Source organism: Hesperophylax consimilis, chromosome 7 (genome assembly GCF_061612785.1).
Source record: "Hesperophylax consimilis isolate HC1 chromosome 7, BYU_Hcon_1.0, whole genome shotgun sequence".
Classification (NCBI taxonomy): Eukaryota; Metazoa; Arthropoda; class Insecta; order Trichoptera; family Limnephilidae; genus Hesperophylax; species Hesperophylax consimilis.
The window spans coordinates 31188965-31212687 of record NC_142842.1 but is presented as its reverse complement, the minus strand read 5'-3'; the positions used below and the strand labels follow the sequence as shown (position 1 = coordinate 31212687).

Genomic DNA, 23723 nt, shown 5'->3' with positions numbered 1-23723 from the left:
CATTTCTTTTGTTTTGGGTATTTCCTCTCTCCAGGCGCGTGATGCTAAGTGGAAATAAATTATATGGTTGACTGGATGGAAACAATTTTCCATAGGCGTATCTAGGATGGTAAAGGTCAGGTAAAGCTTGCTTTTCTTACTTACTTTCTGTAAATTGTCCATGAAATACCTGTTGGAGTTTCAATATCTACTAAAAAAAATAATGGTGCTGCTGCTGCTGATAATGCAGGTAGGTATCTGTATGAATTATCAAATAGAAATCAAAGCTCTACATATAATACAAAATTTCCTGTATTTTACGTAACCATTTGCTTTTAATCAAAAGGTTTAGAAATTTTAAAACATATTTTAATAACGCTTTTAAATTCTTTGGAACGATCTGTAAACTAAGGCCTTATTCATGCATCATTAATGAAATTTTAAAGAATCTTTGAAACGACTAAAATAAACACGTAAATCAAGATTATTTTGTATAATTATTACGATGAGCTATAAAACGTTTGTTTTTATGAAAATGTCTTTTTATTATTGCAAAAACCTGTTTTTCACTTTATTTTATCTGAAAAAATGTACGTTTTATTACTTTTTATACTAATTATCACTACTCATTCAACTCGATTCGTTCAACCACCGCTATCTTGTTAAACTCTTCCCTCAAATTTTGGTAGAAATAATCAAATTGGGAGACAACAATATTTAAAATTTTGTGTGTTGATTTGAATTATTTGAGAGCACTTTATATACTTCAAATAAGAAAACAATATCTTTTGATGTATTAACTACGAAGAATTATAATCAAACATTGCTGATCAACAAATGAGTTTTTTTCTATCATTAACATCGTGTCGACTAAGCGTATAAATCAAAAAACAATTAATCAACGAAGTAAAGAGCTAAGAAGTAAGTAGAGGATAGAAAGGGAAGGGAAGAGAAGGGAAGGGAAGGACGAGAAAGGAAGGGAGCTTATTAAGCTAACCCTTTATTGACAGTAAGGGCGCGTGCACTAAGTAGCGACCCAGGAACATTAATACGATTAAACAAGGGTGAAGTAATCCATCTCATCTCATATTATATTACCCTGGTAGTCTCAGTTTCGTGCATGATAGCGTTTATATGATTTGGTTGGATGTAGGTTTATTAATTATATCATATGATTTATTGCATGATAAGGGGAATACAGCGATACAATTAACGTCAAATTCAAATTGTTTTAAATTGACTTCGCACATTCTTGCATTTTTAGGCTTCCCTGTTTTTTTCAACAATTTAATTTATGTTGATGAAGTTTTTTTTAGTTAGTGTTTATATTTAACGTGACATATTTTTAGCGCTTCGAATGCATTTTTAAAGTGCTGTTAAGCCTATAACTGCCTATAAAAGCCTATAAGCCGATAACTCTTATGGCGTCTTCGTCGACTACCAACATCTCTCCCTGGATAAATATGATTTATTTTCTCTTCTCGTAATGTCAACTTGTGCTTTCTCATTTGTACGTACGTATAAGGAAGCATAAGTATAATGATACTGTTTCTAGTCCTACCTCATTTAATTTTGTATTTATCATAATACTTTTTTCTTATTTACAAAAAATTTTGTTACCAGCTCGAGGGTTTGGCATGAGAGTCGTGGGCGGCAAGGTGGGGCCCGATGGGCGGCTGTTCGCATACATTGTGTGGACTGTCCCTGGAGGGCCGGCAGAGAAGGGCGGCTTGCAGCAAGGAGACAAGGTGAGCATTTTTTTATGTCCAATATGAGTAGATAAGGTCTTTATCGAAAAATGTTGTTTCTTTTCTTTAATTATATTGGATTTTCGCAAACTTTCTAAATTTAATCTGATATATTTTATATTATATTATAAAAATAACCCCGTCTTTCCCTACCCGCCAAATTTTCTTCACAACCAGCCATTGCCACCCACCGGTGGTTATGGTGGTAGATAGCCCTTGGTGTCACATCAAAATTAAGAGAGTTTGGTGGGGGTGGCTGAACATGGGTGGAAGTGGGTGACGATAATGTGCTTTGTTATAGGAAGGCCGCGAATGCTTCAGATTATTTCAGAACGGGCCCGCCAACTGTGTCGTTGAGTCTGGAAGATTACAGAAAGTTCATGAAGTTTCTTGAATGCTCTAGAAGGTTTTGGAACGAGAAATTTTAAGAAGGTTCCAAACTGAGTGAAGGTTCCGGAAAGTTCAAGAATTTTCTTGAAAGTTCTGGAAGGGGCCATAGCAACTCATGGCGGGGTACAGCTGGTGTTTAAGTTAACGCAGTGGCAAAAATTTGACAAACAATAAAACCCATTACCTTTTCTATAAATAGTTCCCATCAGCAAACCAGTAGAACTATGACATAACTACAAATTTAAAGAATTTTATGAGGATAAAAAAGTGGGAGAAATTTAAAATATAGAAGCCGAGAAAATCTTTATGACATCATCCAAAGATGGTGTTTATCTATTCAGTTGTGAGCAGTAAAGCTGTTTCAAATGTTTTGCTTCCAAATGGCCGTTTCCCACAAGGAAATACTGGGAGAACCTCAGGAGCCAGGTGCAAATTATTAATTATGAAATGTTATTAAATTTGCTCCTATTTCTTTAGTCTGCCTACGTCGGCTTTCAAACCCGTTACCTCCGGAATCAAAGAAGCTCATCCCTTTACTAACTCTCTATTGTAGATGCTTAAATACGCAATATTAAATAAAGTATTCATGTTATGTTATTTTGATCAATATAAAAGTTAATACGACTTTTTTCCCACGATATAGTGTTATATTCAAGTTATTTCCTAGTTTCTTTACAAAACTCTGGAAAAATGATTTTTTGAATAACACTTGAGTGCTTCATTATAGGATCAAAATCAACAACAGCAAAAAATCTTTGCTTTCGTAATAAAGCCTGCTTCATTGTCCTCTTGTTGATATTTACTATTATTGTACAAATGTATTGTGTCCACTTTATCAAAGAAAATATTACAGCTTCATTTTCATTCACGTCTACGTTTCCTTTGTGAGCTTTCCTCTTTCAAATTGTCCGTACATTTACAAAAACATATTAAATGGGTAGTAAATATACTTATATATACTTGAATGCGCAAATATTTCTGACATGATCAAGCCAACTGAATCCTCTTAACGGACTATTTTTATATCAAGTTTTTTTCCCAGCGAAAAATCAAGGACCGACTTTCATTTAAAAAATTACAATATATGTACATCTTGTGTTTATATAGGCAAATAACATAGTGTGACCATATTATTTGCCTATATAAAAATAACTAAGTATTACTATGCATATTATGAAAATCTTCAATGTGTAAACTTCACCCACCATAACACAGGGTCATCCCTACATCCCTCTATTTGAAATAAAACAAAAATAAAAAATATTAATTTGCATAACACCGTTATATAGGCAAATAAAATAACATGACCGTGAGTAATGCACCGTTATATAGGCAAATAACAGAGTATGACCATGTGCAATGCACCTTTATATAGGCAAATAACATAACATGACTGTGAGTAATGCACCGTTATATAGGCAAATAACATAACATGACCGTGAGTAATGCACCGTTATATAGGCAAATAACAGAGTATGACCATGTGCAATGCACCTTTATATAGGCAAATAACATAACATGACTGTGAGTAATACACCGTTATATAGGCAAATAACATAACATGACTGTGAGTAATGCACCGTTATATAGGCAAATAACATAACATGACCGTGAGTAATGCACCGTTATATAGGCAAATAACATAACATGACCGTGAGTAATGCACCGTTATATAGGCAAATAACAGAGTATGACCATGTGCAATGCACCTTTATATAGGCAAATAACATAACATGAGTGTTTATCTGTGCTAAGAACTGTGACTGCTTATAGCAAAACTTTTACTGCCTATTACAAATAACGTAAAATAACAGTGAAACATCATCAACATATCATACATCATCAACATGAATAATACCTGTCAAAAATGTTCCGAACCAACACTTTCAGACGAGTCTATTTTTGTGTGCGTAACCTGCAAGGAGACATTCCATCTGCAATGTGGAGGTGTGACGGAAAGTACCTACCGTCGACTCTCTAAGGAGCGGCGTGCCCTCATAAAATGTAAACAATGCATTTGTGTCACACCGACTGTCAAACCCAGTGGCAGTTCACTTATTGATAGTGAACTACTCGCCAAACTACTCGAACAAAACACGCAAATTCTTGCCACTCTAGCGGGGATGAGCAAGCAATATGAGGACATTCTTCTTCACGTCCACCAGCTTGAGGACACTAATAACAAGCTTGAGAAAAAGAACACCGGCCTCGAAGCAAGAATTGAAGTATTAGAAAACCAAATGGAGCAAATAGACAGGCTAAATAGGTCTAAAAACGCTGAAATCAGGGGGATCCCGGAAAATAATGGGGAAAACTTAAATAACCTCATATTCAACATCCAAAAAACTACTAATTCAAACGTGGAAATGAACAGGATTGACGCAGCTTACCGCATCTCCCAAAAAATACCTAAAGACCAAAGTAGGCCCATAATCATATCATTTAAAACCAGTATTGACCGTGATGTTTTCCTGTCAGACATAAAAAAGTTCAACAAACAAGCTAACAATAGAGAGGAAAAACTCAACACCACCCTCGTCAGAATTGCAGGACCTCGCTCTCACATATACGTCTCGGAACACCTGACGTTTCGTGCGAAACACTTGTGGTTCCTTGCACGTAAGGCTACACGGGAAAAATTATATAAATTCGCCTGGACCCGTGGAGGGCAAGTGTACGTCCGTAGAGATATTGGAACACCAGTCATTATTATCAATGACAAAAACAAACACATCTTATCTCACACACCCAATAACTTGTAAAAGAACTGTAACTATTATATTTATGTTGATAAAATATTTTTTACTTTACTCAAAATTCATTAACATCACTATTTTAACTATTAATCTCAACCTATTATATGAAACAGAAGGGCACAGGTATATGGTTACAGGGGAATTTAAATTATTTAATTTGTATTTCTCTAGTTTTCTTTTATCTCTTTACCCAAACACTACATTTAGTTTTAGCAGTAACCAATATAAATCATGTACTATGTATCTTCAATTCATAGTTACACTATATACCTGCTATAATTATGTAAAATACTTACAACAACTAAATCCCTATAACACCTGTGTACTTTACATGCTTATGCTTATGTTTTATTTTCTCTACATACTTATGTTCTATATGCTTTATATGCTTATGCTTTATATGCTCGTGATATATACTCGCAACAACTATATGCATACTCTGTATACTTATGCCAATGTTATGCATACTTTTCACGCTTATGTTAAATATCCGCAACAACCAAATCCATAAATCACTTGTATACTTTATATGCTTATGTTTTATTTTCTTTATATGCTTATGTTTTTTAATCTCTTTAAGCTCATGTTTTATTTTCTCTTTATGCTTATATTTTATATTATTTATATGCTTATGTTATGTATTATTTATATGCTCATGTTATACATTCGCAACAGATATAAGTACACTTTATTCACTAATAGACACGATACCGATATAATTATAATAACGGAGCGTAATTCTTTTAATTTAATTCTTCATAGTTTTGGCAAGCTTATGGATGTATGTGCTATCAATTGCTCTAAATGAATTAAAATTAATTTTAAATGGATGATTTTATAGCTAGCCAAATAGAAAATTTCTACAAAATCCATGAATACGAATGTGCAAGCACAGAGACATGTAATGAATTTTTCCCACACAAATTTAACGGTTTATTCATATTACACCAAAATATTCGTAGTATGTTTCAAAATTTTGATGAATTTATTATTAAAATCAATAATCTAATATTACAACCAGACTGTATAATATTAACAGAGACATTTACAAATGATGAGTCACCAGCTTTTCAACTTCCTAACTATACATACATCCCAACTAAAATAAATATCAATAAAAATAGTGGAATCGCAATATTCGTTCACACCAAATTCAGTATTGTCACGACTTTAGAACCCCCAATATTACTGACTAACTGTATTCAAATCGAAATTAAACTCGATAAATATATTTACCACATAATTGCCATTTACAGAACACACGAATCAAATATTTCAATTTTATAACTCAACTGAAAAATATATTACTACCGCTTAAAAATAAAACCTGTTTTATCGCGGGTGATTTTAATATTAACATTAACGAAAAATCAGAAAATATTTTCAAAAATGAGTTCCTAAATTGTATGACTGAATTAGATTTTAAATCATGCATAAATAAAAATACTAGAGAAATGCACGGACAAAAATCGTCTTGCTTAGATCATATTTGGATAAACATAAAATTACAAAACCTATATAAAATCAAAACAATGATTTGGCAAACGAATATTACTGACCACCACACTTGCTTATTATTGTATGATAATGAAATAAAATCACAAATTAAGGCTCCAATTACTATTAAAAAAACCACAAATATTGCCACTTTAGAGAAAAAATTGAAAGCAGAAACTTGGTGTACGATACTACAATCTAACGATGTCGAACAATGCTCAAATATGTTTGAAAAACAAATTATGGATCATATTGAAACCTCCACAACAGAGGTCTCATTATACACGAATTCAAAATTCAGACGTATAAAACCTTGGATCACTTGTGGCCTAATAAAATCTATCAGAGAAAAAGAAAGGCTATATAAAAATACAATTAAAAATCCACACGATGAAAATGCTAAGATAGTTCTCAAAAAATATAGAAATAAATTAACAGCTTTAATTAAAAAAAGTAAAGACGACTACTTTAAAAAAATAATCTCTACTTCAGAAAACAATCTAAAAGTTATTTGGAAAACGGTAAATTATGCAATTGAAAATAAGAAAAAAAATAATTCTATAAAATATTTAAAACATGAAAATAATATCATAGATGTATCCAAAGACCCAAAACTAACAGCAAACATTTTTAATTCTTATTTCTCTAAAGTAGGAAACAATCTCGCTGATAAAATCACTAAATCTGTACACACACCAAAAACTATAACAACTAATACCCAAAAACAAAATACACTATCCACTTTTAAAAAACTACCGAAACTGAAATACAACTTGTGATAGAAAGCATGAAAGACGGATCCTCTCCAGGTTTTGACCACATTTCTGTGAAAATTCTTAAAGAAATGAAAATGTATCTACTGAAACCACTAAACCACCTTATCAATCTCAGTCTGACTAAAGGCATATTCCCAACAAATTATAAAAAATCTATAATATCCCCTATCTTTAAAACCGGCGACCCGCAAAATGTTTCAAATTATCGACCGATATCACTAATTTCGAATATAGCAAAAATATTTGAAAAGATTGTGAAAAAAAGGGTTGTTGATTTTCTATAAAACAATAAAATATTACATTCCAATCAATTCGGATTCTTAAAAACAAAAAGCACACAAGATGCAATAGCAAATGTAACATCATTTATATACTCTGCACTTGACGAAGGAAATAAATGCGCAGGAATATTCATAGACCTAAGAAAAGCATTCGATAGTATCTCACACGCAAAGCTTATCAAAAAACTGAAATTAAATAACATCAATGATAAAGCCGTCCAATGGATAGAAAGTTATTTGAACAATCGTGCACAATTTGTTAAAATAAATGACCAAACTAGCGACCAAGAAACATCAAATTTTGGTATCCCACAGGGCACCGTGCTTGGACCAATATTGTTCATTTTGTATGTAAACGACATATTTATTCAACCATTGCATGGCCAAATTATCTCTTACGCTGATGATACAGTCCTTATAATAAAAGAAAAAACTTGGGAAAAAATTAATCTAAAAGCTACAGAAGACATAAATAATCTAAAAATATGGTTTGACAATAACCTCTTGTCGTTAAATAGTGATAAAACATATGTCATTCCTTTCGAAATTAACACTAACATTGTACCTCCAAATCTTCAAATATTCTTACATAATCATTCTCTCGCACAACACGATACTAATCACTGCCAACAAAAATGTTCACTTCTGAAAATAGCGGATAAAATTACATATCTTGGAATAATCATAGATAAAAACCTAAAATGGAAAGATCACATCGACCATACAATAAAAAGAGTTAGGAAGTTAATTCATATATTCTTACGAATACGAAACTTCTTATCAACGAAAAACCTATACTCAATATACTACGCATTAGTACAGTCTATTCTTCAGTATGCCATTATCAGTTGGGGAGCAGCTTACAAAACTAATCTGACCCCCATAGAAATTGTTCAAAAACTAATAATAAAAATTATACTAAAAAAACCTCCAGACTTCCCAACTGACAGCATATTCGAAGAATTCAAAGTTCCAACATTTAAAAACTTATTTATAAAAAATTCAATTATACAAATTATAAAAGAAAAAGATAAATACGCATTCATAACTGAAAATCGTACTAGACTTAAACATGTATTTGTGTGCCCCAAATTAAACACTTCTTTTGCACAACACCATTATACTCACCAAGGAAAATTCTTTTTCAATAACCTACCAATAGAAATCAGAAGCATTAGGAACAAAATTCAATTGTTGAACTCCATCAAAAAGTATTTTAGGGAATGTCACACTAAAAATCTTACTTGATTTTCTTCTTACTGAATACATATATGTTTACATATTTTAGTTAACGGGTCTGATTGCCATGTGTCTTATTACCTACACATACATATATATTGAAATACATGATTATAGTAAATAGTAATTGTAATTATATGAAATGTATTAACTGTATTAACTGCATTGTATTAACTGTACACGTGACTTTATTTGTACATAATAAGTGAAATGTTAACTCTTCTTCCATCCACAAGCTAAGGCTTTTAATGGAAGACCAGTAAAATTATAATATATTATGTTGTTTATTGCATTAAATAAAAAAAAAAAGTGGGTGTGTCAAGCCTACGCAAGACAGAAGTGAAACTTCTTTTGTTAAACCGTATGAACCACAATCAATTACGTATTTCACTCGTATTACACTCACGACGCAGTATACTAACCAAGCAGCTGATGCTTGGCGTGGCGCAGTTCGCTGGTGTCTGAGAGAGAGGAAAGAAGAGAAGAGAGAGAACGTTCGTGAGCGGCTCCCCCACCTCAACAAGCGCATATGGTGAGAGAGGGACAGTGAACGGTGAGCGGTGGTGGGGGTACCCGCATTTTCGTGTCGATCCTGACTCGGTTTTACTCCGTCCCCGAATTACGCGCCTAAAGAAGTTTCACTTCAATATAATATATTTTTAAAAATAATGTACAATGTACAGAAATAGAATCCCACACAAGATCGCGTAGTGCGCTCTAGCGAACGGATATTTTATCAGAGGGAGATAGTTTTAATTTTTTTTTCTGTAAATTATTACATATTATCAAAATAAATAAATTAATTAAATAAATGTAATACAATTATCATAATATACGGATTAGATAATAATTTTAATCCAACACAATAACGCAAAGCGCGCTCTAGCGGAGTAATGTTTTATCACAGTGAGATAAGTGTTTTTATTATTTTGCAATATTATTTTCTTTTAAAAAATGTTCTGACCTACTAAAAAATAAGATATTGAATGAAAAAGGCGTTAAAAACAAAAAAATAATGTGCGATGGCCGAGAATCGAACTCGGATCAACTGCTTGGAAGGCAACTATGCTGACCATTACACCACCAACGCCAGTTGTCGGGATGAGCTAAGAAGCATTTATATGTTACTTCAAAACTTTGAAAATTATTACATATTATCAAAATAAATAAATTAATTAAATAAATGTAATACAATTATCATAATATACGGATTAGATAATAATTTTAATCCAACACAATAACGCAAAGCGCGCTCTAGCGGAGTAATGTTTTATCACAGTGAGATAAGTGTTTTTATTATTTTGCAATATTATTTTCTTTTAAAAAATGTTCTGACCTACTAAAAAATAAGATATTGAATGAAAAAGGCGTTAAAAACAAAAAAATAATGTGCGATGGCCGAGAATCGAACTCGGATCAACTGCTTGGAAGGCAACTATGCTGACCATTACACCACCAACGCCAGTTGTCGGGATGAGCTAAGAAGCATTTATATGTTACTTCAAAACTTTGACTAGATCAAATGAACTTTAATCGGTGGTGGGGGTACCCGCATTTTCGTTTCGATCGTGACTCGGTTTTACTCCGTCCCCGAAAATTCATTACGCGCCTAAAGAAGTTTCACTTCAAAAAAAAAAAAAAATGACTGTGAGTAATGCACCGTTATATAGGCAAATAACATAACATGACCGTGAGTAATGCACCGTTATATAGGCAAATAACATAACATGACCGTGAGTAATGCACCGTTATATAGGCAAATAACATAACATGACCGTGAGTAATGCACCGTTATATAGGCAAATAACAGAGTATGACCATGTGCAATGCACCTTTATATAGGCAAATAACATAACATGACCGTGAGTAATGCACCGTTATATAGGCAAATAACAGAGTATGACCATGTGCAATGCACCTTTATATAGGCAAATACCATAACATGATTGTATACAATGCACCTTTATATAAGCAAATTATACAGCATAACATGCGCTTTTCTGCAATGCTCCTGTGTATAGGCAAATAACATTGCATAGATTTAATTTTGTTCAAAAATCAAATCACATACCTCGTTATCAAAATAAAAATAAATTTGGAGAAAACAATAATAGTTTTTCAACGTAGACTTGCTTTAGAAATACCTGACAGAAAATTTTAGGGAAAGAAATTTTTCAATTCATCTTTTCTAATTTTTATCAATCCAATATCTCCGTCAATTCCTTTCATGGTTCCTACAGAAAAATCTTTCAGAAATCTCTTCACAATAAACCTCCACGATCACAATGAAACCTCTCAACATAAGGCTCTCTCTACCTGTATCACAAAAGACAGGGCTAGACCGAGATATATTTTGATGAAAAGTAATTTTTTTTTTTATGACAAAAATTGTATATTTTTTAAATTAATAATGTAAATAAAAAATATAAAATGTGTCAAATATTTTGCTCGTTTTCTTCAAAATTTAATTTAAATTATTGTATTTATTTGTAAGGAATCAAATATTTTTAAGAGGGAAAACTAACGTCTCCCACCAAAACGTCATTGTATATTTTATAAAGCAATCTAACAAGTATTAAATAATTCTTAAATTAATCAGAATTATCTTGCAAAAGAGTGAATCATTTTAGTCATTTATTTTACATACCTAATCGATATTTTAACACAGCGCTGCTCTTTGCTCTTTGTAATGTTATAACTTAGATTTATATGGCGTCATTAAATCTCTGGCTACGCCCGTTGGCTGCACTACTCCAAATTAATACAATTAACAGACAGGTAATGAATTTTATTACGTTTTATGTTTTTATGCGTTGTTTTTTCTTCACACACATCATAATACCTAACTAACTAACCAACCATCACACGGTTTCACCGTAGAGGTAAGCAGAGAGGAGAGACCGCCAAACAACTAAGTTTTGGCACACAATCTGATAGTATTATTGTCCCAGCGTCTGGACGATGTAGGCCCTCTGATTGGTGAAATTAAAATTGTCTGTTTCGGGTAACTTGAATATTAAGACACGATTCCATACTAAAATAGGATCGCCTCATAATAATACGAGATTTCTTCAAAAGCATCGTTTCTGCTCATATAATTTTTGATAATATCGAAGAAAATATGTTTTAGAAAGTTCATAATCCATTGGATTAATTACATTACAATGAAAATTCTCCACAGTTACGTGATTATGTTTGACGTTTATAAAAATTCACGCGTTTCTTCAAGATGGCCGACAGAGCGCACCTCTGGCGGTTTAAAAACGAACCAAATGCCTGGCGCAAATATTTAAATATGCAGCTCACAATACTTGACTACTTACCATTAACAAGCGTTTTATAAGAAGATTTCTTCTGGAAGCTTATCACTTTGTAATGGCATTTATCATTATTATTTATATTTTTTTTTCTTATTAATTATATCTGATTTTATATTGGCATGTTTTCTAATTTCTAAAATTTCAAAATTATTTATTTACGATGCTTTATATCCTGAGTGAAGTATTTTAAGACCTGAATTTTTATCGAAAGTGTGATCATTATTCAAAAGATTATTTGCAAACTCAGATTCACTATTTCCATTTATAGCCCTGCGATATTTTTTAGTTCTGACTTCAAAGTTACTATTGGTTCTACCTGTGTAAAAGAAATTACTATCATCTCAATTGAGTTTTTAAACTCCTGATTTTTTTGTTTGAATTTTGCTATCTTTATTATTAAGAATATATTTCTTCATTGTTATTAGTGTAAAACGCCAGTTGAATGGTACCAGGATTGTTAATATATATAATTTTAGAAGTATCGTTATCCACAAACAGAATTCTACGCCATTGTTTATTTCTATCTTTAGAAAGACCGTTTGAAGAGAATGTGTTTAATTTTTTTATTTAGTATTTCAACTATCAATTTATTAGAATAACCGTTATTAAATGCTATTTGTCTTATGAATATATTGTTCTATGGTTATATGCTATTTGTTTTTTCAGGTCTTAAAATACTTCACTATAAATAATTTTGAAATTTTAGAAATGAGGAAACATATGGGTTCGCTATCCATCACATCGCCAACCCTTCGGTGGCGCAAAGAGGAGGACGGAACGTGATCAATGTCGAATTGGTACATGGAACATTAGAGGAGGAATGGAAAGAAAGATGAACGAACTGTGTGATACTATGGTGAGCAAATGTTTGGACGTACTTTGTATAACAGAGAGTATGAAAAAAGGTAGCGGTACAATGCAGCATAATGATAGGCTCGTCATTTGGTCTGGGAGACCAGATACGGAGAGGGCTTGTCAAGGTGTTGCAGCGCTACTGTCTCCCAGAATGATTGAATGTATGTTGCAGTATGAATGTGTAAGTCCGAGAATAATGTGGATCAGATTTAAAATCGGTTTGACAAGGGTGTTTCTTGTTATTTGCTACGCCCCTGTTAATTCTGAAAGCGATGAAGTGAAAGATGATTTTTGGACTGGTGTGAATGTTGTAATGAGACTAAAAAATATGAACGAAAGGATTATAATGGCAGGCGATTTGAATGGGTGGGTGGGAATTAGACGTGACGGATTTGATTCGGTCTTAGGTATGTTTGGGGATAAAAGAACGAACGACAACGGGAACAGAATGCTTGAAGTATGTTTAGAGTGGAACCTGTTTGTGTCGAATACTTTCTTCGATCATAAAGGTATCCACCAATATACGTGGGAAAGAGGAAATGAGAGGTCAATTATTGATTTTGTAGTAATTGACTCTAGGTTGAGAGCTGTTACCGAGGACACAAGAGTTTTCAGAGGGGCTGAGGTCGAAACTGACCACTTTCTTGTAGTGTCGAGAGTAAACCTCTTTCGCGGTTGGCGCTCTAAAGTGAAAACGGTACCAGCTCCGACAAGAGTCAAAATAGAAAAACTGCAAAACGATAATGTGAGAAGTAAGTATGTGAATTGTGCAGAGATAAGATTGAATGCGAAGGAAATGGATGGTCTAAGCATAGACGAAACATGGAACCACATAAAAGTGTGTCTTTGTGAATCTGCTAGGGAGGTTTGTGGAATAAGTACGCAAGGTAGGAAGAAAGGTGATGCATGGTGGGATGATGAGATTAAAGCACTGGTCTCAGAAAAGAAGAAAGCATGGTTGTGTCTGATTGCGGCTGGCAGTGCTTCCAGCGAAGAGAAGTATCGAGCGAAAGAAGTATATAAGGAATGTAAGAAAAAAGTAAGAGTTGGAGTGAAAGAACGAAAGAAACGCCTGGAAGAGGAAGAAGGAATGAAAATGACAAACCATTTCCAAGAAAACATTAAGTTGTTTTGGAAAGAAGTCAAAAGGTCCCGGAGTGGCCCAGAAAACGGAAGCATGAAAGTGATAAAATCAAAAGATGGAAAAATGTTGACGAATGAGGAAAAAATAAAAGAGAGATGGATGAATTATTTCGAGGAAGTCTTCGAAAGCGAAGTGAATGACAGTGATTCCAGTGGCGAATCAGATATGAATGACGATGGAGTGAATGTTACCGAAATTAGCATGGATGAGATAGAAAGCTCGATTAAATGTATGAAGAATGGTAAGGCTGTTGGGTTTGACAATATTGCTGCTGAATATTTTAAAGGAGGTAGCCGTGTAATTCTCACATGGTTGTGCAATCTTTTTAACCAATGTTTAAAGGAAGGTTACACGCCTTTAGATTGGAGAAGGGCTGTGATCATGCCATTATACAAAGGTAAAGGGTCACGTATGGAATGTGGGAATCATAGGGCTATTAGCCTGCTTAGTTCAGTTGGCAAGCTGTATGGTAGAATTTTGATTGAAAGAGTAAGAAAGGAAACAAAGGATAAAATATGGGATGTGCAAGGTGCTTTCATGAGTGGAAGGGGGTGCATGGACCAGATCTTCTCATTGCGTATGCTCACTGAGAAGTTTCTGGCAAAAAACCAGAAACTTTTCTGTGCCTTTGTAGATTTACAAAAAGCATACGACCGAGTCGACAGGAAAAAGCTATGGAAGGTGTTGTCCAAGTATGGAGTGAATACGAATCTGATTCAGGCAATTGCGTCTCTGTATGAGGGAAGCGTTGCATGTGTTAGGGTAAACGGTGGTTTTACGGGGTGGTTTGATATCACAAAAGGTGTTAAACAAGGCTGCGTAATGTCACCGTGGTTATTCAATCTATACATGGATAATTGTATGCAAGAATTGAAAGAGGTGGGATTGGGCGCGAATTTGAATAATTTGAAAGTATGTTGCCTGTTGTATGCTGATGATGCGGTGCTGATTGCTAATAGTATAGATGATCTACAGTCTCTCGTGTCTAGGATGAACGAAGTATGCATGAAGAATGAGTTAATGATGAATGTAAGTAAGTCTAAAGTAATGGTGTTTGAAAGAGAGAGTACGAAAACAGTGTGCAATATAATTGTGAATGGGGAATACTTGGAGCAGGTGGATGAGTTTGTGTATTTAGGAAGTATGTTTACGAGAGATGGGAAGGCTGACAGAGATATCGAAAGAAGGGTAAATGCAGGTAATTCCGTTAATGGAGGACTAAACGCCGTAGGCGCTAACAAAAAATTGTCCAAAGAAGCGAAGTTAGCAGTCCACAACGGAGTGCTGGTACCTACCTTGATGTATGGAAGTGAGGCATGGAACTGGCAAAGAAAGGATGAAAGTAGATTAAATGCTGTTGAAATGAGATCCCTGAGGCGTATGTGTGGTAAAACCATGTTTGATCGTGTGAGGAATGTGGAGATCCGCAAAGAGTGCAAGGCTGATGTAAGCGTAATGAGTAAGATTAAGAAAGGGACGCTTAGATGGTTTGGGCATGTAGAGCGAATGAGCGAAGATAGGAGTGTAAGGAGGATATATGATGCAAATGTGAATGGTAGCAGAAGTCGGGGACGCCCGAGGAAGACATGGCACGATCAAGTGAATCAGATACTCGAGTCGGGCCATGTAAAGAGTCAGAATAATAGAAGAGTATGTATGAGACGATGTATGAATGTGAATGAGGCAAGGAGTGTGTGCCAAGACCGAGTTGTTTGGCGGTCCGTCCTCTCTGCCTACCCCTGCGGGGAAACGGCGTGATGGTTAGTTAGTTAGTTAGTTAGGAAACATATTAATATAAAAGCAGATATAATTAACAAGAATTTTTTTATAAACTCCCTTTTAAATATTTTCCCACTCAACTGGTCTTTCCCGTCTAACGATATTGTAATTCCTAATTATTATAAACCCAGCCTACTCTTTCCCCTCCCCCCTCCTTCCACTTCTTCTTTCCCAATTGCAATCTATATTTAATTTTTGACTTCGGTGTATACACAATAAAATGTAAACATTAATTTATTTATTTATTGGACAATTTGCATAGCGCCGCTTTTGTGAGATATCACCTCAGGGGCGCTATATTGTAATAATCTACCTTTATATATAGATTTTTACTCTCCTGATGAAGGTGTATATATAATCTAGCTTTAAACCTTATTAGATACAGTAACAGTTATAGGTAAAGAATTACCACCAGTTGGAGTAAAATTAACACCTTTTAATTAAACCGACTGTTAATGTCATCGCACAATTACCCTAATTTTATTCATAAAACTTTGTTAAAACTATCTTTAATTGTGACAAACTAAACGATATTGATTCAACTTATAGACATTGACGTTTGTAACACATATTTAAGCACTGCAAGTCTCCTATGAGCTAATTATATTAGGTACGATAAAATTTAATATCAGTTGTAGACATGTAGTCAATAATAGTGTTTCATTTGAAATAATCCATCACAAATACGTAAAATTTCATTTATTCAAACAACTGTCATTCTTATTATGCGTAAATTTAGCATGTTATTATTAATTAACTCCTTCCTGTTCCGTGTTTTAACAATATATATACTCACCCTCTCTCTGTGAATGTTCTAATATCTATCTATTAAATGTAACTGTTGTTAATATCACTTAAAATGGGCGAAGCCCAACGAAGAGCCGCCCGCAGGGCCTAGCAGTTAAAAACCCGCGGAGCGGGTTTTTAACTGCTATTCCTTGCTTTATTCTTCATTCATCGTATCATACATAATTTTCTGTTCACTTAATCGGGCCATATCTTCCTCGGATGTCCACGACTTCTTACAATATTCACAGTCGCGTCATATATTCTCATTACACTCCTTTTTTCGTTCATTTGCTCTACATACCCAAACCATTGAAGCGTTCTTTTCTTAATATTTCTCAATACGCTTACATCAGTTCTTTGCAAATCTTCACATTTCTCTCAGGTGTTACCACACATATGCCTCATGGAGCTAATTTCTTCAACATTAAATTGATTTCTGTCCTTCTTCTGCCAGTTATATGCCTCACTGCCTTACAAGTTCGTTCAGTTCTCTATTCATGTATTAATGGAGATATCTGCATTTACCCTTCTTCCAATATCTCTGTCAGCCTTTACATCTCTCGTAAACATACTTCCAAAATACCCAACCTCATCCACCCGCTCCAAGTATTATAACTATATTGCACACTGTTTTCGTACTCTCTCTTTCAAACACCATGACTTAAGACTAATAGTTCAATACGTATGCTTGTACAAAAACCATTTAAACACGTTCCTGTATCTTACTGATTGCTCTAATGTATTTTTGAAAATGACAATTTATACATAAATACAATTAGGAAGAATATTTTTCATTGAGTTGAGATCAGTATAGTTTAAGATCCCTAGCACAAGAACATCGATAAATGTTTTATCGACATGGTCTATTATTTATCAACGTTCCCGCACACGACAGTAGATTGCCAAAATAAAATAATAAGTTCACATTGAGAAAATTGAGCACATTTAGTCGACGGGATCTGTTTTTCGTTCATTGGAGAAAATATATGCGGTCATGTTCGAGAGTGTTGCCAAACAAATAAAGATGCTGTGCCAATTTCAATGCAAATTTTATCATTCGTATAAAAACGCTCAATACTTTACATTTGCCTTTCAATTTTCCATATTTCTGATTCATCTCTGGAGTGTTAAAGGAAGGAAACGTACCTACGTAACTACCCAGATAAATGACGTCATGGAAAACGCTGAGATTGTACCGGAGAAAGAGCGCCAGCCACAAAATGCTATATTGGGTTTGAAGAATTCGATTTTGTGGAATGATATTAACCCGGGACGTGCCTGGCTCGCCAACTCACACAACATACGTAAATAGAATAGCGAATGGCGTACACTATACTTGTACCTGTATATCCATAGCAATACAACCTTACAGCTCCGTCATAAACAGGTTAACCCGTACAACATCATCTTTCGTGTAACGCGATAAACTCGGATATGCAATCTATCTAACAAGTTTATCACTTAGAAGAGGTATATGTTTACTTTGTATGTATAAACTTTACAACAGATTACCACTACTCTACAAAAAAAACTTACAAATATCAATATATTCAGAACAGTAATAAAACAATGGATCTGGGAAACAAAGAGACACGAAATTGAATAATATTGCAACCAAACATGGACTTGTTGAAGTAAGTCAATCTGTGTGATATCCAAGTGATAAGTTTCAACAATCTGTATTATTCTTAAAACTATATTGTAAACTTTTAAGTTTTAATAAATAAATACAAATTATAGCACACATACTTATTATTGTAATATGGATTAGATTACATTAAAATGTAAATTGAATTAAAATGTATTCCCCAGCACGGGAAAGCCCAGTGTGGATAACATTATGATATATAATTGTGTCAATGCAAATCATAGTAAATAAATAAATACAATAAAGATATAAACCGTCAAAATATTGAAGATGACAGTACTGCCATTCCAATGATGAATTATGTACTGACTCATGTCTCGTGTGACGTCACGAGACATCATTGCATAAACTTTACCCAAGTCCACTTTGAAAGCTCATAGCTTCATCATTTTTGGAGAAACGGGAAAACTAATTTTATCGTCGTTAATAACCGTCGTCCTTAACCCCTGGGATGCCATTGAATCCGTAGCGGATTTGTTAGGAACTCACCGCCCCAATTTAATCGTATTTTGAACCGTAAAAAATTGTTTTAGCATAATAAAATTTTAATTCTTTTAATGAATCTTTATATTATTCTAGCTCGTCTTCTGGTCTTTTGCATACATTGATTTTTTTATCTGTGAAAGGGTGCTTCGCAAATTAAGTGTCAAATGTCATAATTTTTCACTATTCAATAGTCATATTACTGAATTTATTATCAGGAAAGACACTTTATTAGACACATCTTTATTGTGAAGAACGCTTAGACATTTAGCTGGAAAATACAGGGTTTTCCAATGAGAGGTGTTATTTTGATATTCAATCGTAAAAGATCAATGGTTTTGTTGCTTGTGTGGCACGTGGCGCCATCTTGTTAAAAGTAAACGTTGTCCAGATCAATACTATCCAATTTCGGCCATAAATCATTAATCATCTCTCGATAGAGCAATCCATTCACCGTAACTGTTGCTCCAGCCTCATTTTCGAAAAAGTAAGGTCCAATGACTCCGCCGGACCATAAACCGCACCAAACAGTCACATGTTGAGGATAGAGAGGCTTTTCAACAATAACTCTTGGGTTTTCCGAGCCCCAAATCCGACAATTTTGCTTGTTGACGAAGCCACCGAGGTGGAAATGGGCCTCATCACTCAAGATGATTTGCATTTGATTCACTCAAGTGAATTTTAATAATTTCAATGCGTTGTTGAAGCGTGTATCGTTCCATTTTTATTAATGGCGTTGTTTTTTCTTGTCAAATGTCAAAAAATAACAGCTTAAAAAGTAACATCTACCGAAATAGCGGGCTATTCAAAATAACACCTCTTATTGGAAAACTCTGTACAATAAAACTCAAAAAACTTCATTTATCTATATTCTATATAAATAAAAATGTAAATAATTAATTAAAATGTTGAAGAAGTTAGGCTCAAAATACAGTACGACCTGCATCAAATATGTATGTGGTTAAAGACAAAAAATTAAAAATAAATGTTATAAAAAGTAAATACATGGTCATTTGTAAAAATTTTAAATTATTATAGACAACGAAGAAATAGAGGAAGGAGAGGAAATCAAACACTTGGGCATTATGATAGACAATCGATTCAAATTTAACTCTAACTTTGAAATACATCTGTCTCGACACAGGTTTATACCAATGAGACAGACATCGAAAAAAACCTGTAAAAAAACTTTATATTGATAATAAAAAATAAAAATAAATGTTAGCTAAGAAATTTTTAAATAGGGTTAATTTTTTAAAAAGAATAGGGAATAAATTATATGTTAATAGAAGTAAATTAGTTTATAATAGTATAGTAGCATTTCATTTAAATTACTGCTCTAGTGTACTTTTCTTGTGCAATCAAACACAAATAAATAAATTGCAAATAATTCAAAATAGAGGTATGCGAGCAGTATTGAATTGTAGTAGGTATTTTAAGATAATTATTATGCAGAAAAATCTAGGTGTGTTAAGTGTGAGACAGCGAATAATTTACAATAACCTAATAATTATATTTAAGCTTAAAAATAAGATGTTCCCAAAATACATCTTTAAGAATGTTAATTTTAATTTCGGAATACATGACTACCCCGCGAGAAAGTGTGGAGATTTTAGACTACCAAAAACAAATTTCTCGGGAATTCAAAATAATCTCTATTTTAAAGGATTTAAGATTTTTAATGAATTACTGACAGATGTTAAAGAAGCCAGAAGCCTTGCTGCTTTTCGTGGCTTATGCCTAAATACGATAAAGAATAAATTTTAGTTGCATTGTAAAGGTTCTTTAATGTAATAGAAATAATTTAAAAGATTTATAATAGGTATAAAAATGTAAAAAAATGTATAACTAAATAAAACCATACAAAAAAATAAAAAATGTTCGTTTGTTCAAAATCTTAAGCCGATTGCTTTCAAATTTTGACACAACGTTGCATTCGAATACACTTTTTTTATTATAAAAATGTCACCTGTGACAGGTAAAAACATGCTTTTTGTAAAAAAAAAACAGCTCCATCTGTTGGATAAAAATGCTTTTTCTATGACGTAAAAAAAACACGCGCTATTGTTTCTCTATCTGCACAAATAGCCACAGAAACACGTGGTGGGTTTAATTTAGTTATGTATAATTTTATAACATTGGAGAGAATAAAAAACATTTATCTGAATAGCTTTGTAGCTTTAGTAGTAAGTAGCTTTCCTGTAGATACTACGAAGGATAGATATAGGTATATGATTTATGTAAATATATAAACACTTTTTCTGGTAAGACGGTACAATTTACAAAACTATGTTTTTGCAAAAAAAACAATTAAATTATTACGACAATGATATATGTTGGCGTCATTTTAGTTGGCATACTAGGGGTTAAATAATATACATCGTAAACAAGGAAGACCTCATTGTACTTATGTTATGAAAGCTATTCTCCGTTTTCCACTTTTTGCCATACGTTGTTCAAATCTTTGATTGAATCATAGATTTTGCAAAGTTTTTTATGTTTAGCGCGAAACGCCGTTAAAATGCACGAAATATTTTTGTGTTTTATTCCAATAAAAAAATATTTTTCTGTAATCTTCAGGTGCTCGAGTGGGGTGGAGTTCCGCTGACCGACCGCAGCTTCGAGGAGGTGTGCTCCGTGATGGACCGCACCGGGGACATGGTGGAGTTGATGGTGGAACACGCCACCGACCTGCGAATGTGTGATCTACTTGAGGAGCCGCGCCGCGGGGACCAGCCTTCGGGATTGGGCATCGGTGAGTAGAGATTATTATTAGATTGTCTGCGTCAAACTTCAGTTCAATTGCCTATATAATTGTAATTTATTTGATTGAAGATTTAAACTGATCGTGAGAAGGACTCAGTAAAGCGATAAAGTAGGAACTTACCATGGTATTTTTTAAATTAATAATTCCGGGGGCTTTTTTAATAAGGATTTGCAAAGTACTTTTATGGACTGTAATGCTTTTGTTTATGCTTTAGTATAAGATATTGGAAACAATGACTTGCCATTTTCTCTCCAGTACTTATGGTAGGAGCTCTCTCCACGTTGCACTGTAGACATAATCACGGGAAAGTAATTGCGTTATTAGATAGGATATGATTGATCAGGAAAGGAATAAATGTAATGAAATTTGGCTTTGAATCGTTTTTGAGATAGTGTCGAAAGTAATAAACAGTAAGCGGTGCGGTTTTTAAGGAACTTGTGTCCTATGCGGTGACGTAAAATGAATTGAAGGTTTACAAAATACTTTTCTGACGTGTGACATAAATCAAGTAGGTAAGCACCCAACTCGCGCAACTAAATTCTATATTAGAAATGATTGACACATGTCGTAATTTTTCAAGTTTATTAACGGTATTCATTAGAAATGTAAATTTATGATCGTCTCTAAAATTAAAAATATTTGTTTTTAAAAGGCAATGATCCTGACGCACATGAACTACACGAATCCTTAGATTATAATATCCCGTGATAGATTATATAATGCAAATATCTTATACACATGAGGTTAGTTAAAGTTGAGCCAAAAGAGTTTCTTAAGCTAAATTTACTCAGAGGTTGGAGTTTTATTATGAATCTGTAAAGGAGAGATGATGGATAATATAGGATAATGATAGGAGATGCTCCCCATATATTCCATGTAATCATTTATAGTGGTATGCATTACACCAGTTCAATATTTGTGAATAAAATAAACAAAATATATGAGCTATGAACAATTAATAGGTGAAGTTGATGGTGGAGAATGACATTAATAGCTTATAAATTAACGATTATACACGACCCGCTCGGTTTTTCAACTTTGAACAAAGTTTCAAGAAATTTAATCCCATGGTTGGCCAGCACTGAATGTTGTTCAGAGATGTGCTTTATTTCAAATAAATCCATTTAAAATGGAAATGCAAAATGCAAAATGAGTATTTTCCATTTTGCATTTTAAATGCTTTTCTAAAAACCATTTTGCATTTTAAATGCTTTTCTAAAAACCATTTTGCATTTTAAATGCTTTTTTCAGTGCATTTTCCATTTTACCATCTACCATCTCCACTTATCTTTTTTTCATAAGCCCCAAATATCAGTCAGTCCTCAACCTCGCTTTACATTTGTCAAGTTGCTCCCTGGTAGGAGTCCTGGCAATTGAGTGATACCATTACAAAAAATACTCATTCAAATACTGAACATGGGGCCATGACGCTGTAATATTAAATGTTAGATAGCAGTTTCTATGTTTTTACGCTGGCAACATTAGTCCCGAGCAAATTTTTTGTGGTTTCATAATCTGTAGTCGTGATGTTTTTGGATTTACCATCATGTAATATGTTTGTTCTACATTGATGTCCATTATTAAATGACAAAATTGTTTAAAAATTCTATAATTATTTTGATTGTTTGACCTGAGAAACCATTTTGCATTTTCAATGCATTTTGAAAACAGGTATTTTGCATTTTGCATTTGAAATGCTTTTCTAAAAACCATTTTGCATTTTCAAATGGAAAAGTTTTGACCTATTTCCATTTTGCATTTCAAATGGTTCATTTCAAATAGTGCAAAATAGGTACCCACCTATTTTGCACATCTCTGATGTTGTTACACTTTACACTTACAGAAAAACCACGTTGGATAAGTTTTCTATAATTTATTTATGTTTTATTTTATTTGATTTCAGACGCAGATACAGACAAGACACCCTCTTCCCCGACTCGTCGGAAACTACCAAAAACTCCGGTATAAGATCTATAATAATCATTTCAAATTACTTTCTTATTCTTTAAAAACTATCAAAAACTTTATTCGTCACATAATATTAATAATAACCTGTTTCACATTGAATTTTTTTTTCAAACCATAAATTATCACGTAAGTACATTTTGTTGGTTAATTTAATTTGCACCATTTAGTATTTTATCCATGAAGCAAATTTTCAAGTTTTATTTTTTACTCTGTTTAATTGTTGAAATATTAATTCACAGTAACTAGGTAGACGTTTATTAAAAATTTCTTAATTTTTTTAATTCAACTGTTTTTTTTAATGATT

At 33.3% G+C, this 23723-nt stretch overlaps 1 protein-coding gene across 1 annotated transcript in view; it reads left to right on the top strand.

Moving 5' to 3' along the window:
• The window catches only part of Fife (regulating synaptic membrane exocytosis protein fife), a 399632-nt gene that overhangs the window by 356569 nt on the left and 19340 nt on the right, over positions 1-23723 (top strand). The window contains exons 11-13 of the mRNA XM_089633979.1: positions 1603-1727; positions 21265-21439; positions 23355-23413. Coding sequence (XP_089490105.1) covers positions 1603-1727; positions 21265-21439; positions 23355-23413 — 359 coding nt within the window. The remainder of the gene's footprint in view (positions 1-1602; positions 1728-21264; positions 21440-23354; positions 23414-23723) is intronic.